The 16481-nt window shown below is 46.4% G+C and overlaps 1 protein-coding gene across 4 annotated transcripts in view; it reads right to left on the bottom strand.

Moving 5' to 3' along the window:
* Positions 1-11827, bottom strand: part of adamtsl5 (ADAMTS like 5) — a 23515-nt gene extending 11688 nt beyond the window's left edge. For 3 of the 4 annotated variants that reach the window (XM_084010869.1, XM_084010870.1, XM_084010871.1), the window contains exons 1-7: positions 11747-11827; positions 11198-11716; positions 5309-5387; positions 1628-1797; positions 1488-1548; positions 529-634; positions 1-16 (exon numbers count right to left, since the gene is read on the bottom strand). The exon at positions 1-16 is cut by the window's left edge and continues 112 nt beyond it. In XM_084010869.1, the coding sequence (XP_083866995.1) occupies positions 1-16; positions 529-634; positions 1488-1548; positions 1628-1797; positions 5309-5387; positions 11198-11364 (599 nt within the window). In that variant the 5' untranslated portion in view covers positions 11365-11716; positions 11747-11827. The remainder of the gene's footprint in view (positions 17-528; positions 635-1487; positions 1549-1627; positions 1798-5308; positions 5388-11197; positions 11717-11746) is intronic. The other variant, XM_084010872.1, reaches the window with a different exon arrangement.
* Between the last annotated feature and the right edge of the window lie 4654 nt (positions 11828-16481).

The raw sequence follows: 16481 nt of genomic DNA, 5'->3' as shown, positions 1-16481 counted from the left end.
TCACAGGGGCTGGAGCCTGAAAGGGAGGAGTCATCAGTTCTGATGGGGAAACACGAGGACGGGCTGGAGGTGGCGTTAGCTGGAGCACGCTACAGGAAACCTGAGTCAGGCTCCTCTGAGGATACACGTTCTCATATCTCATTCATTGTTTTCTCTCTCAAACTTTATCAGACAAACACATTGCTTCTTAGTATCAATTTGTCCCGATTTCACGTTTCTGTTGGTTGTTTCCTGTTTTATTTTGAAGTTCCCGGCCTCCTGTCAGACGCTTAAATACACAAGAAACTAATCAGGCAGAGCCGATTCAATCAATACAGCACAAGTGACGCTCCTCAAATAAGGTGGGAAAACCACAAAGACAGGAAGTCAAGCAAAACACAGGGACCTTCAAAATAAAACATGAAACAACCAACAGAAACCTAAGATCATGATCCAAAAGAGACGTTTCAGTACCAAATGTTTTCCTTCCTGATACTAATATTGCGTATCATCCAATAGAAAACATAGAAACACATGATCAGGAATTACCTCCATGGAAGGTCGTCCATCTGAAGGAGTTTCCAGCCACTAATGGTCTGTCATTGAACGCAGCACACTGCATCTCTCTGAAATCCTCCGAGCTGGGGGGGCAGTCCTGCACACACACACCCACACACACTATGTGTTATAGTTATGAATTGTTCATTATTATTAAAATAAGTTTAAATCTTTTAATGCAGCAAATGATCCGGACTCCATTCAGAAAACAAGCATTTTAAAAGTTGTTTATTGCATTTTCAAAATGCTTTACTTTGGGTTCATCCAGCTTTAGTAAACCAGCCGATGTGTGTCTTCCTAGATTCACTGACTACAGCTCAGTGAAATCCACAGAGCACGTCTGGGTGAAGTAATGAATAGTGGTTGTTTCAGCCATAATGGATGAAACATTGCTGGTGTCTACATGTAAGGATTGGCTTTAGGTTCGAACACACCTTAAAAGGTATAAGAGTCGGTCAGAGAATAACTGAGGGCGTTACCATCACAAGAAATCTAAATACAAATCCGGGTTGCCATGTCAACAAACTTCTGCCACACAAAACTTCATTCACAAATTGCAGCAGAGAGAGAAGCCGGGGATTTGCCTCCATTCATCCGAAGCTGTGACATCATCGCAGTGTACAAACTGCCACACACACACACACACATCCAAGCATGCTTTAACACGCTGCAGCACATCTGTGTGTTTTTCCTTTAATCAACACGTCCGACGGTGACTGGCTGTCCAAACACACACCCGACACACGGCCCAGCATGTCTGACACCTGTAAAAAAACATCCCAGAGTGCACTGCAAAGCGGCGCAAGCCGAAGACGCAAGTTAATATGTCAGTGAAATTCCACATCACACCCTGAAGCACACGTGCACCTCCTCGAGCAAACAGCAGCCATTGTTCTAGAAGCTTTGCATTGATTTTGGGTACAGTGTGAAGAGCTTGGTGCTGAACTGACCTTGGTGTTGCAGATCTTGTATTGTCTGGGATCTCCGGCACACGGTCCGCCCACCGGGTTCCTGGTCCGGGAGGACGGATTCATTAATGCTTGAAGTTGCACAAATAGTTTCTGATTATTAAATTTATATATACACTTACCTGGTGATGCAGGTGCGCGTCCTCATGGAGGCTCCGCCCCCACAGCTACGCGAGCAAACGGACCAGCCGCTCCACGCCGCCCACTCGTTCCTGAAGTGCAGCTGCCGCCGGGCGCGAGCCGGACGCCCTGCCGACGCCGAAGCCCAGGTTTTAGCGAGGCCTAAAACCTGCTAAGTAGGAATATTATATTTTTCACAATAAGGGCAAAAAACCCTGAATATTTTGTACATGTAAACACAGTCAATAATCATAATAATACAGTAAATGATACAACACTATTACAGTGACAATTCTGCTTACAATTTTGAATGCAGGTACTTGTAACCAGGCATGGGACGATATGGAAATCATCAAAATGTGCATAAAATGCAAAATTGCACCAAAAAACGATTGGGATCATTTTGAATTTTGTTCAGAAACAAATCTTATTCAATCCCTCAGAACTTTATTTGAAATTATAGTGGAGATCCCAACAATTCCAAAGACATTTGTACAAAATGATGCTCAAGTGTCTCATCCATAGTATTCTTTGCTGCTTTTAGGAAAAAAGCTTGAAACGTATTGCTTTTGTTAACATTTTGATTGCTCTAAATACAACTATTGATTCATGTAAAACCTTCTTTTTGTTGACATCTTGACACTCGGCCGGCGTGTTCGGAGCCGTCAGGCAGTGTCGCCAGAATGACGGGATATCATTTGTGAACGGGGGGGAAACGTGTTTCGTGGGAGTCGTGTGTGACGGCTGACTAAGCCACGTTATTTATAGCCAGGAATCCAACGACAGGCCGGTAAAGACGTGGAGGGTACTAAGAACACAACCTGAGCCTGCCGGATCGGCACCGTCGCAGCCAAACAATAAAAGTGATTAGAGAAATCTCAACGGCGCTGCTCAAACACATTCCAGAGGTTTCTCCCCGGAGGAGGAGTGAAGCTGGCAGCGTTCCCACCGCTTCCTCACACAGGAGTCGCCTCACACACACGTTTAACTCTTCACACACACTCAGCCAGCTGCCTTTCAATCAGGCAGCGCTGAAGTCAACGCCGCCCGCTGAGAGAGAATTAAGTAGGATGTTCCTGTCATGTTCTGCATTTCATTTACTATGCGGACGATACAATACTAAAAACGACCAAAAAGAGATGCAAAATGTACAAAAAGAGAAACATAAAATGAATCATTTATGATCATGTGTTACTGCGAGGCCTTCTGAACGACCTGAGCTCAACAACAAGCAAATGAAAACAATAGAATCTATCAACAACATCCAAAAAAAACCTGAACCTGAGGCCCTTTGAACAGGACACACACACACACACACACACACACACACACACACACACACACACACACACACACACACACACACGGACACACACACGGACACACACACGGACACACACACGGACACACACACAGACACACACACAGACACACACACACACACACAGACACAGACACACACACACACACACACACACACACACACACACACACACACACACACACACACACACACACACACACACGGACACACACACGGACACACACACACACACACACACACACACACACACACACACACACACACACACACACACACACACACACACACACACACACACACACACACACACACACACACACTCCATCATGTTCGTGGCAGGGTCACCTGAGGTTGCCCTCATTAGTGTTACCAGCCGGTCAAATTAGCGTTGATAACAGTTGGAGATGGGCTGGGCCGGCTTTCTAGATTAATGAAAGTGAACTTTGACCTTTACAATGCCCCCCCTCCCCTACCCCTCTACCTTCACAAGGGCAGAGAAAAAAAATATGCTCCTGTGTTTGAAAAGAAAAACTACAGTAAGAGAGACTTAAAGGTGAAGAGTACCTCCATCTATAAGACACCAAGACCTTGAGGAACGCCATTTTTTATTTGAATTGCACGGCGAGCTCTTCTGTTCTGGAACCTGTTCAGAAACCGTCTTATTGTTAATCTGCCAAGGAAAGTCCTCCATCGTATAAACGTCCTGGTCTCTGGTTGTAAAGTTTCATGAGGCTGTGATTCTCATAGAGGACCTGACAGCTCATTTTATACAGGTTCAAAAAGAAAATTCTCACTGCAATGAAAAGGTTACCATGGAGACGAACAACTCAGCTTCCCAGTCAAACTAAATTTGTGCGATTCAAGAGTGTTTAGGGACGCCGGTAAACAGAAATATATGAAAATAACCCATTCATACTATATGCAAAACACCAAAACAGCACAGGATTATCGCAAAGTGGATTTATGATTGAGGTGATGGGTTAAAGTCGAGCTGAAATGATGCATTTAGATCACATATACGGTCACATAATTCACCTATTTATTCATATATGATGAAGAAATTACAAAGAAAATCTATTTCTTTGTATTTTTAACTCAAAATCCAGTTTTATCATCATCCTGGAAAACGGACCAATCAGAGCTGGAGAAGGTGGTGAGCTAATCCTTTCAACCATCAAATTAAATTCCTCCCAACATTAAGCCCCGCCTCCAATCGAGGAAAGACGGCGATGTCGGGTGGGAACGTTGGCGATCATTAACCAAATGTGGAAAACAGCCGGCGTAGCTGCGATGACCGAATCCAGAAATGGTCTCAGCGATCTAAAACAACTTCTTATAAAAGTGGCCGTGATTTTTCACTTTCCTCAGCTCCGCCTCCGTCTGGTTACTGCAGCCCGGCCTACAGGAAGTCCGCCTGACGCCGAGACAAACGGCGATGAAAGATGGACGCTGCAGGTTCGATGCCGGGAGGCTGCCGGCTCAGAGGAACGTCACCGCTTCCAAACGCGCTGCACAAACAATCCAATCAGCCGCCAGACCGGCTCAGGTGCACCGCCGCCGCCGGTGTTTATTATCCAAACGAGCTGGACTTTCCTCTCTGGAAGCCGAGAGCACGGCCTCTCGCTGCACAAATGAGCTTAATAGCTAAAACATTCAACTCTGCCAAACGTAAGAAGGATAGGCATGAAGGCAGGAAGGAACAGAGAGGCTGCTGGGAAACGACCTCGGGCCTGGACAGATGGCGACTAAATGACCCCGTGTGGAAACTCAGCGTGGCAGCACAGAAGGCCGACTTAACTCCTTAGAAATCTATCTGACTTCTGTTATAACGAGTCAAATATGTAGATTAATGCTCCATTTAATTTTAATTAAAGGTAAATATTCAGTGCAAACCATCAAAAATCCTAAATGTTGTCCTTTTAATTTGTTATTGTCTTCTATAGTGATTATTTGCATAAAAACAAAATAAGAATTTTTATTTTTATTGGTAAAAAAAATGGTTTCATGTGAAGATAAACGGGTCATTATTCCCTCTCTAATATCTATTTTTACTCTGAAAACATCTGGATTCATTTATTTATTTACTTTTTTTAATAAAAACTTTACAAGATCACGTTTGAACGGATCATGATAACATTATAACCCATTTTACTTACTTTATTTAGTCGAGCATGAACGCATCAGTTAGGATTAGTTGACCAACTAGGTCGAATGCACATTTAAAGTTTTCAGAATCTTCTTCTTACTTTGACACACCAACGATTCATCGATGAGCGGGTTAAAAAGGCTGAGCTTAGCTGTGATTGGCTGATTAAGGTGATGTCACAGGAAGGAGCTGTGGTTGAGGACTAGTACTTACGCTCTGCGGCGAGGACGACAGGCAGGCGGGGGCGACCAGCAGCAGGATGAAGGTCAGCGCCGGGAACGGGGTCAGCTTCCTGCAGGCGAGAGAAAGAGAAGACATCCGTCATCATCATACACACGGAGGGAAGACGCCCGGCGAGGAGAACGGGAGGAAGCAGACAGGAAAGACATCAGAGACACTTCAAACAGCCGAGGTCTTTAGGTCATTGATAATATCCACAAATAAGCCGCCACAGTGCTGTGAACCCCCCGCCAGCAGGAGCCAAGGTCAGGAATGCCCCCCCATCCAGCTAGTATCATTAATCCCCCCCCCCCAACAGTGCTTATTAACTCCCACACAGGCGGAGAGGAAGCAACCGCCCGCCTGACTGACCCCCCTGACCCCCCCGACCTTGTACGATGTGCATCAGCTCGGGACGATGTGGGATTTTAGTGCAGACCAGTCGATCGTGGTGAAATTCCATGATCAGGATTCATCGTAAATATCGTCATGACAACGTTACATTTCTGTATTTATTTACCCATTTACCAAAAGATGTTTCATTAAAAGACGTGTCTTATCTGTCACGCAAAAATAAAAAGGTTGTAGGAGTTTTTAAGAATACTTTGTTGATGATCGGGATAATATTGTGAATCGGATCATTTTGGATCATCATCCCTGACTAGTGTCACACTGAAATAAAGAATCTGATCAGCCTTGACATCCAAACCAGGACCATCTTGGGGATCACACCAGCAAATGGGACCAGGGTTATGGTGGTGCAGCTGAAGACCCCCTACTTCCAGCACCCTCGCTCGGACCAAACTCCTTCATTTTGATCTCAGCTACGCGCCTGTAAAGCTTCACGGCGGCTTCTTCAACGGTAACGACGATCAGTCCAGGTGAAACCTAAACACCTGGCAAAGTGCTCAACCCGCCTCTGAGGTACTTCCTGGTCCAGCAGGTGTCTCCAGGTCCACGTTCTGCCACGATGACTCACAAGCTTCTGTGACCCCGATGACTCCGGGTTGGACCACACACACACCTTCAAACCCCACCTGTGTGTGTGAGTCTGTGTGTCACCCGGCAACTCACAACAATACCAACGCTTGTATCGCCGATCAGACCTCGACGGACAATAAGCCTCCTGCCGCCCCCCCCCCCCCCAGAAGCTTTATCTGTCAGACCGATAGCTGATGGGTTCAGAGATCCATCTGCATGTAGACACATTGAAATCTTCCCAAAGTGAATCCAGGCCCGTTTCCAGGACTCAAGCAATCCGCATTAGAAACCAGTGAGGAGGTCAGACCTTCCGTCGGTCATGCAGCCGAGACGCTGCAAGTAAGATAAAGCATGGCGATGAGGAAGGCCTCCGACGTCAGTCATGATTTATGAGCCCATTACCTCTTTTGGTCGGCGTGACCTTCCTCCTGGATGAATCCCCCCCATGTAAGGCCGGGACCGGGAGCCGAGGTCGCCGAAGGGAAGGGCCGCTCAGCCAAGTGTGACAGATGTGTATCGTTTAATTGGACAGGGGCAACTACCGGACTGGGACCGAGCCAAGAGCCGGCGGAGCGGCTCGGCGTTTAGGACCCAGGGAGATAATAGAGACCAGAACGGACCGAGGGAGATACACGACAGACTGGAAGCACATAAAGAAGAGATTAACTTCCAAATGCAACTGGGGCTTAAATGTTTGAACCTCGGAATGATAATTCATCATAAAAGCGACCCGTAAACGTACGACACGCTGCTGTTGGCAGATCAGAGCCAGGAAGCAGTCAGAGATGGGGCTTTCCAGGAATCACAGGCACTTCTCAGAAGTTGTTTGATGAATCAGAGGGAGGGAAGAGATGATGTTTGCCCCGGAGGCAAAGGAAAAGAAGAGGAGGTAGAGCAAACACAGCAGACCGTCACCACGACCTCAGCGGAGGTCTAATCTGGTAGCACCCATAGACAGCTTTTAACCAGGGAAGGAAGTGACCATATTTGGACAGTGGAAGAGCGACGGGTGGATCTGATGAACACAAGCAGCAGAGCAGCAACTTTACTGGATCTGGATCCATCTGGATCCTGGATCCATCTGGATTCTGGTAATGCAGACGTGATGTTTAGGGTTATGAATGACTCAAAAACAAGTTTCAAAAGTCTCATGATTATGTTTTTTGTCATGAATGGAGACCAACGGAAGCCTGGAACCGCAAAAAAACAAACAAACATTGCAATAAAGTTTCTACAAACAACTTTTACATTCGGATAAAAAAGTTTGTTGATATATATAAATGCAGTGTCGTGATCCATAATCTCTCACTTTCACTTGATCTTTGTCTCCGGCGTTGCAACATGACAAGACAGCAGCTCCCCCCCTCTCTCCCTACAGGGTTCCCCACAGAGGTGAGCAGGGGTCAGGCCGCCTCCTCCTGCTCTCATTAAGACTATAGCTGCACATTAGTGCATAGCTCCGGGGCGGGGAGGGAAACGGCTCTAATCAATACGAGACGCCTTGTTTATTTTCACTGACATTAGTCCTCATGACCGAGGAGGAGGAGGAGGAGGAGGAGGAGGAGGAGGAGGAGGAAACACAAACAACTCTTATCATGAAACAAATCACATAATTAAACCAAAGCTCTTTCATCTGAACACGGCTGCTGTATTATTAAATGTATTTATATCACTATGAAACACTCAGACAACTACTTTAAATGTTAGGTTGAAATATGTAAATGGAATCATTTTCTAATAATATATATATGAACAAACTCCTCTGTAGAAATCTTCAGAATAATAAAAGGAATAAAAATGGAGAGTTTGTTTTTGAGCTGCTGAAGTGGAGGTTTCTGGCTCAGAGAGAAATCAGCCTTTAAAGACAGACTCATGTCGTTGGGATATGAGAGGGAGTTTTGTATCCATAAATCAGAACATAAAGCTAGAAAAGAAAATCCATTTCCTCCTTTTTTCTAGTCAGAAGATGTTGTATAACTGAGACTTTGAGTGATGAACAAACCTCCAGAATATAGAGAGGAATGAAACACATCCTGCATTTAGAAAAAACACTTTGAAGCCGACGTTTTTAACCCGTCTACCTCCCTGACCTCTTGACCCCGAGTTGTACGATGGAGGACGACGCAATCAGAAGAACCTTTGAGTTACATTTGTTATTTATTCAATAATAACCTAGTAGTTCCTTCACTGCCAAAGGAAGAATCACGGCCAACGAGCAACAGTTGAATGGAAATCATTTTCAAAATAAAACAACAAAATTCTGTGTTTTCTTTGTTTTCCGTATCAAAAACGTGAGCCAGAAACCCCCCCCCCCCCAGACAGGCAGACAGACAGACAGACAGACAGACAGACAGACAGGTAGCTCCCACATTCCCACCCTGCACAAATAAACACCGGCTCCCTGCTTGATTATCACGCAATTACACTGTGCACCGGCTCAGAGTGCATCGCAGGTGAGAATGTGACCTTTGACCCGCCGTGAGTCAACACAGCCAGACACCTGACAGAAGATCAACGCTCCTTTAGTTGTCTTTGTGTGGCTCCTTTAAGTGTTGCTCTACGCCCCCCCCACCCTTATTTTAAATTATCCTGCACACCCACCAAGTTTACAAAAAAAGGGGGGGGGGTTTAACCTTTGACCCCGCCGTAGATTGAGCTGTGACCCAGCCCAGCGTCTGGGCGATGCGCCCGGTGGAGGGTGTGATGGTTATATGGAGCGCACCGCTGAATGAGTTGACACGACCCCCTCGACAGATGTTTCAGCCCCCCCCTGACCCCCCCTCTGACCCCGGGGCCCGAAGCCACCATGAATGAAGCGGGCGACAATCGAAGCGCCTCGTTGAGTCGACGAGCCTCTTTGAAGACGAGAGGAGGCTCTTTGTTGCCTCGCCAGCTGCTCCACTCCAAGTTAAACGCCGTTGTTGTGTTGCGTTGCTGCTTTTCTTTTTTTGTTTTGTTGCCAAACTGTCGAGGAGACCTCGGCGCCTGTTGCTCAACTTCGGTTGCTCAACTTCGGTTTCTCTTCCCGCCGTCATACCTCAGAGATTAGGAGATTATCTTTACGCAGCCGCTCCGTCTGCAGCAGGAGCCTCTCGGTGTCATCTACAGTCGCCGTGGCAACAGGAACAGTCGCACGCAAGCTTGATGAACTTTTACATATATAAAAGAAACCAGGCATTGTGGGTAATCGCTTCCTTTAAAACAGGCAGTGGCACGCCAAACACATCACACCCAACACTTACATCAGACATTAGAAATAGTTGCAAATGTCAGTCTCATAATTACACTAATGGTCTAAGTGGCAGAGTCCCAGGATCTGGATCTGGATCTGGATCTGGATCTCCACAAAAAAAACAACAGACAGATGGGTCCATCACGTCTCGTGGAATTTCTCTTTTTTTTTTAAACATCCTGCTGACAGACGGTGAAAACACAGAGCAGTACAGCTCTTATCTGCCTGAACCTTGACTCTGACAGGGAGCAGGACCCGGGTCCACGGAGGTCTGGGACCCGTATCTCCAGGCGGAGTGTCTCTTTCACAACATCTACATGGGGTTTTGATGGGAAACGTAGTCCGTGGAAGCAGTTTCATCATCCTAACTGTATACGACTCCACTGATGAAATAAATACATTCACACCAAACAGGAAGTGGATTGCAAAGACGTGAAATAGACGGGCCCCGTAATGTGAATGATGCAAATATCGTCCACGGCACCAGAATAAGGGTTCTTTAGACGGGGTGAATGATTATTCCTACTGCCCCTGAACCCCTCTCTGTCAACGCACCACCTTGAGTTTTCCCACTAACCCTCCTTTAAAAGAAATGAGTTCTGGATGTTGTTCTCCACATCCAGGGGGGGGGATGACATCATCGCATGTAAGTCCACATTAGCGTGGTGGTTTTGAAGCTATATGCTCAGTGTTCCATGGTAAGCAGATTAAATCTGCTCATGGGGCCGATGGGCTGCTTCCCAAACAAACATTCCTCTGAAGGAGTTATCAGAGCCAAGCCTTCCTCTCCTCCTCCTCCTCCTCCTCCTCCTCAGGCTGACAGCAGAAATCATCTCTCCCGACACATTACATCAAATAAAAACACTGTAGCGGCGAGACGTCAGCATGCATCGCTTCCGCTGAGAGGAGTAATCCTGGCGAAGACGCTGTCAAGGTGAACCTAAGTTTATGATATTGAGAGGAATCCAGTTGGAGCCCCCCCCCCCCCCCCCGTGGCCCCTCGTGGTCCCCCCCCCCCCTGTTTGTGTTCTCCGTGGCGGGGATGGGATTAGATATAATGTGAGCAGGATATTTATAGCCGCTGACATTCAGGAGATAAAAAGGTAGCAGGATGGGTGGAATATCACAGATACTGTATGGCCACACACACACACACACACACACACACACACACACACACACACACACACACACACACACACACACACACACACCACAGGGTTATCTAAACTACTTCAAGTCAAGTTTCTATCATGTAAACGTCAAATTGTGCATGACTTGATCTTTCATTATAAACCTGCAGGTCCTGGGATGAAGTGGACTAAACCACTAAACAAACTGATGGGGGGGGGGGGGGGCTCAACTGTCCCTGGAATGTATCACCTCCCATCCTTCACTGTACTTTGCAGCTCCTTGCAAGCAAAATAACTCAAGGTAAATATTTAAAGCTTCCACAGACCCCCCTCCACCCTACCCCCCCCCCCCCCCCCCCCCCCCTGAAAGCAGCTCCATCTCTGCTCAAACAGTCTCCACTTTAGTAAAGAAACCTGTCTGGATTCCATCACCTCCCATCAAAACCTGCACACTTGTTATAAATCACCTTAATTCACTTCTCATGCAGGCAGCGTCATCAGAGAGAGAGAGAGAGAGAGAGAGACTACAGGTCTTACCTCGTCAGTAGAGAGGAGGGGGGCATGGTGGGTCCTCGTGGACTGGATTCGGGTTCTGTTGCATTCAAGGTGCGGGGTTTAAGTCCCGCGTCACGGTGAGAAAGGTCGCGGCTCAGATGCGCGTCGCATCCCGGCTGCAGGCTCCGACATTTCAGCCGCGACACCATCCATGTCTCCCTACCTCCCTCTCTCTCTCTCTCTCTCTCTCTCTCTCTCCCTCAATCCTAACAGCTGTTAGTCAGTTTCCCAAAAACGCATCACGTCACTTTTGAGTGACGCCCGTAAAAAAAAAAAGTTAAAAAGAAAAGAAAAAATAAATCTCAGTTTGTTCTTTATTCCAGATAGAAATCAGAGTGAGTGTAGTCCTTGGGGGGTCTGGACCCTGTTGGGGTCTACAGGTGATCTGGTCCCGGATATAAAGACGCTCCTTCCTCTCACTGAGAACGGGTCCAATGTGCGCGCAGCAAAGTCCGGCAGAGACTCCGTGCTCTCTCTCTCTCCCTCCCTCTCCCTCTCCCTCTCCCTCTCTCTCTCTCTCTCCCTCTCCACCTGCATTCCTGGGTGAACACGCCTCTCTCCTCCAATCACAGCCCAGCTCCGCTGAAGTCAGAGGTGACGCCACGTTTCCTGCACAGACCACGAAGAGGATTTATTGATCAATTTACAAAAGTTACCAGAAGAAAAGTGATCAAACTATCATTTGGTGAAGTCTTTTCTTTGAATTATATTTTTTTATGTAAAGTTCTTCCAATACATTTTTTAAATTATTATTATTTCTATATATTTAGTTAACTATAAATTTTTTCATATTTTTTCTCTGTACTAATCACTGACTGCATAAGAAGTGGAGTAGTCATGTTGACGCCACCCATCAATTTGTGGAAGGAAGTGACCATATTTGGACTGTGGAGGAGCGACGGGTGGATCTGAGCACCTTTACTGGATCTGGATCCATGTGGATTCTGGTGTGAAGCTGCTAACAAAGTTAGCTTCATAATTAAAGGTCAACTTTACAGCTAAGTGTTAAAGTCATCTTAGTAGCTAACTAGCATTGGTAGCGACCTGTCAATCAGCAGGTAAGCCCCGCCCCCTAAAGCATCCCCTGCTTTCTGGTCTGGTGGACTCTAAATGGACCATAATGTACTAAATGAACATCATGCTGGATTGAAGAAGACTTGAAACTAGAGATTGAGACCATAAACTCATGTTTACAATGTTTACTGAGATAATACATCAAGAGAGAAGTAGGACCATTTTCTCATAGACTTCTATACAACCAGAGAGGAGTCGCCCCCTGGTGGCCAGCAGAGAGAAGTAGGACCATTTTCTCATAGACTTCTATACAACCAGAGAGGAGGTGCCCCCTGGTGGCCAGCAGAGAGAAGTAGGACCATTTTCTCATAGACTTCTATACAACCAGAGAGGAGTCGCCCCCTGGTGGCCAGCAGAGAGAAGTAGGACCATTTTCTCATAGACTTCTATACAACCAGAGAGGAGTCGCCCCCTGGTGGCCAGCAGAGAGAAGTAGGACCATTTTCTCATAGACTTCTATACAACCAGAGAGGAGTTGCCCCCTGGTGGCCAGCAGAGAGAAGTAGGACCATTTTCTCATTGACTTCTATACAACCAGAGAGGAGTCGCCCCCTGGTGGCCAGCAGAGAGAATGCAGGTTTCAGGCAATTTGGAGCAAATGTTGCTGACCGTTATAGAAAATTACGTCATTATTTTAACACAAATCATCTTTTTATTTCAACCTTAGCAAAGTAGACTTGATGCCTAAACCTAACGATCATTTCCATATTTAAAATATGATTTCATGTAAACATTTTAACTTCATGTCAAGCAACTATATAGAGAGAAGTCCTCTAAAGTCCCTGTTAATTATTATATCATATCATTCTAATTATAAGTAATATTATGACCTGCTGCCTGTAACCAAGCAGAGTGCTGCTGCCTGTACGATGCAGATTTATGGGCTGCAGACTCGAGTCCACATTTGTTGGCGAGTAAATCACTCCGTTGGTATTTGTGTGGACGTCAGACGGCATCCGGTGGTCGGCATAATATTTACCCCGGCTACATATATTTACCCCGGCTACATGTACTTATTTACCCCGGCAACATGCACGGATACACATGATAGTTCAAGGTCGCGTGTTGAAACCGAAGCTGTGATGAAAACACTTAAAGGGACCGAGACCCGCTGAAGTGGTTCGGCTGCTCCAGGGTCACGGAGAGGTCACGTGGTTACCGTCGAGTCGTCTCTGTGAACACTTGCGTGTTACTGCCTCATACAACATATACAATTGTATAATGTTTACCGTAGAAGTACATCTTCTCCAGTAAACTACGGTCTAACTATCAGCATCTCAGAAATTCAGTTTGCTGTACAAATAACATAGTAAAACAGTCAGAGATATTGTAGAATTTACAAAAATGTCATAAATTCAGACTTCCTGTACTCAAGTAGAAGTACACATACTTGTGTTCTAAAATACTCTGGTGAAAGTAAAAGTATTTATTCAATTTCTTTACTCAAGTAAAAGTAAAAAAGGACAGGCTGTGAAATCTACTCAAAAGTATCCCTATGAAGGATATTTATACTGGCTTATATACATTTTAACAAGGCAAACTGAATATCGCATCATAAATAAGAAAAATAACAATCCATAAATCTCCTCAAATGCGTTCAAATAAAGTACTTGCTGTGTTATGAAATACATACTAAGCAAAGTACACCCGAGTATACCTGAAAAGACACTGAAGTATTTGTACTGTGCAGAGAGCCGTTGTACTGCAGGTGTAAAGCTGCAGCAGCCTCGCTGGGATATCTCGTAAAGTTAGCGTGACATTCCTTCTTTGATGTCTGCGAGGACACTTCGTCCAGGGAACGGAATCCTCTCATAAAGGCAGCGATAAGGGCTCTCGCATATTTGGGGTTGTTTTTGGTCCGACACTCTGAGACCTTTTACTTCTTCTTGCTGGGTTTTTATTCCCAGATGTGTTGTAGTCAGATGTGAAACAACTGTGATATATCAGGGCCAGGCATGAGGGGGAAATGAGGAGGAATAAAGTAAAAAATGTCAAGAATAAAATCTAATTTCCAGAATTAAGTCGGAATGTTTGATTTATTCCCAGACGTTCTTGAAATGTTAACTTTAATCACATTTCAACTTTATTCTCGAAATGCAACATTAAAAACATTTTCTCCTCCTCATGTTTTTCCCTTATACCTGGCCCTGATACCCTCTCCTCCGATACTCTCTCCCCTGATACACCCTCCCCGATACACCCTCCCCTGATACTTCCTCTCCTGATACTCCCTCTCCTGATACTCCCTCTCCCCTGATACTCCCTCTCCTGATACTCCCTCTCCTGATACTCTCTTCCCTGATACTCCCTCCCCTGATACTCCCTCTCCTGATACTCCCTCCCCTGATACTCTCTTCCCTGATACTCCCTCCCCTGATACTCCCTCTCCTGATACTCCCTCCCCTGATACTCCCTCCCCTGATACTCCCTCTCCTGATACTCCCTCTCCTGATACTCCCTCCCCTGATACTCCCTCCCCTGATACTCCCTCCCCTGATACTCCCTCTCCTGATACTCTCTTCCCCTGATACTCTCTCCCCTGATACTCTCTCCCCTGATACTCCCTCCCCTGAAACTCTCTTCCCCCGATACACCCTCCCCGATACACCCTCCCCTGATACTTCCTCTCCTGATACTCCCTCTCCTGATACTCTCTTCCCCTGATACTCCCTCTCCTGATACTCCCTCCCCTGATACTCTCTTACCCTGATACTCTCTTACCCTGATACTCCCTCTCCCCTGATACTCCCTCTCCTGATACTCTCTACCCCTGATACTCTCTTCCCTGATACTCCCTCTCCTGATACTCCCTCCCCTGATACTCCCTCTCCTGATACTCCCTCCCCTGATACTCTCTCCCCTGATACTCCCTCTCCTGATACTCTCTCCCCTGATACTCTCTCCCCTGATACTCCCTCTCCTGATACTCTCTCCCCTGATACTCCCTCTCCTGATACTCTCTCCCCTGATACTCTCTCCCCTGATACTCCCTCCCCTGATACTCTCTTCCCCTGATACTCCCTCTCCTGATACTCCCTCTCCTGATACTCTCTCCCCTGATACCCCCGTCCTGATACTCTCTACCCTGATACTCTCTCCCCCTGATACTCCCTCTCCTGATACTCTCTACCCTGATACTCTCTACCCCTGATACTCTCTACCCCTGATACTCTCTACCCCTGATATTCTCTACCCTGATACTCCCTCTCCTGATACTCTCTACCCCTGATACTCTCTACCCCTGATACTCCCTCCCCTGATACTCCCTCCCCTGATACTCCCTCCCCTGATCCTCGTAAACAACAGTGTAGTTAGTTGAGCTCAGAAATGCGTCCGTGTCTACCTGTACGTATATAATGATTAGTTAAGTGGTCCCAGGTCTTGGCGCTTGTCTCGGCCTGCAGAGACGTCCCTCCTCCCTTTCCTGACAACACCTCGCCGTTTAGAGCTGCATGTGGTTACCGAGGACCGGAGACTGTTTACAGTAATCATCACATTCTCCCTCTCTCTCTCTCTCTCTCTCTCCCTCTATCACTCTTAAACGTAAATGGGGGAGGGGGGGAGTTACACCTCCTCCTCCTCCACTCCCCTCTCCTTCAGAGGTTTTACTGGGCTTGGCAGCGTGCCAGTGGGAACGGTGGAACCTGATGGGAGGACTGGGTTTCTCACACCGGCGCTGATGAAAGACGGCCGGCGCTGGTGAGAAGAAAACATCACGGCGGCCGGGAGAGGAAGCTCCATGAGACATTAGAAGACGTTTCTGTTCTGAAACCCGGATCAGCAGTTATAGATTATTATGTAAACATTACATCTGGTCAAGAGTGCATTAGGACTTGTTGAAGACACTCAAAGAATAGGAATTTCATGTGATGAAAATCACATGAAAAATGTCTTACTTTCAGAAATGCATTGAAACGTCTCTTTCTGGTCCCGACTCAGAACTTAATGTTAAACAACGACACGATCGGCTAAAGTTTTAAACCTGAAGCTTCTGATTACCGTTCACTCTGCAGCTGTCACTCATTTACACTAACGAGCTCGTTAAGAGCAGCGAGTCACAGCAGGTGGTCGACTACGTAGATTGTTTATGGAGAAGGACTCGCCACTCTGTCGGGTTTTTGTGAACAACAACGGGGGCAAAGTTACAGAGACTCTTTTTTGGACTAAACTCGGTTTCGCCGCCTGACTGCAG

The sequence above is a fragment of the Eutrigla gurnardus genome (assembly GCF_963514095.1).
Source record: "Eutrigla gurnardus genome assembly, chromosome: 1".
NCBI lineage: Eukaryota > Metazoa > Chordata > Actinopteri > Perciformes > Triglidae > Eutrigla > Eutrigla gurnardus.
The sequence above is the reverse complement of the archived record's forward strand: the minus strand, read 5'-3'. Positions and strand labels throughout refer to the sequence as shown.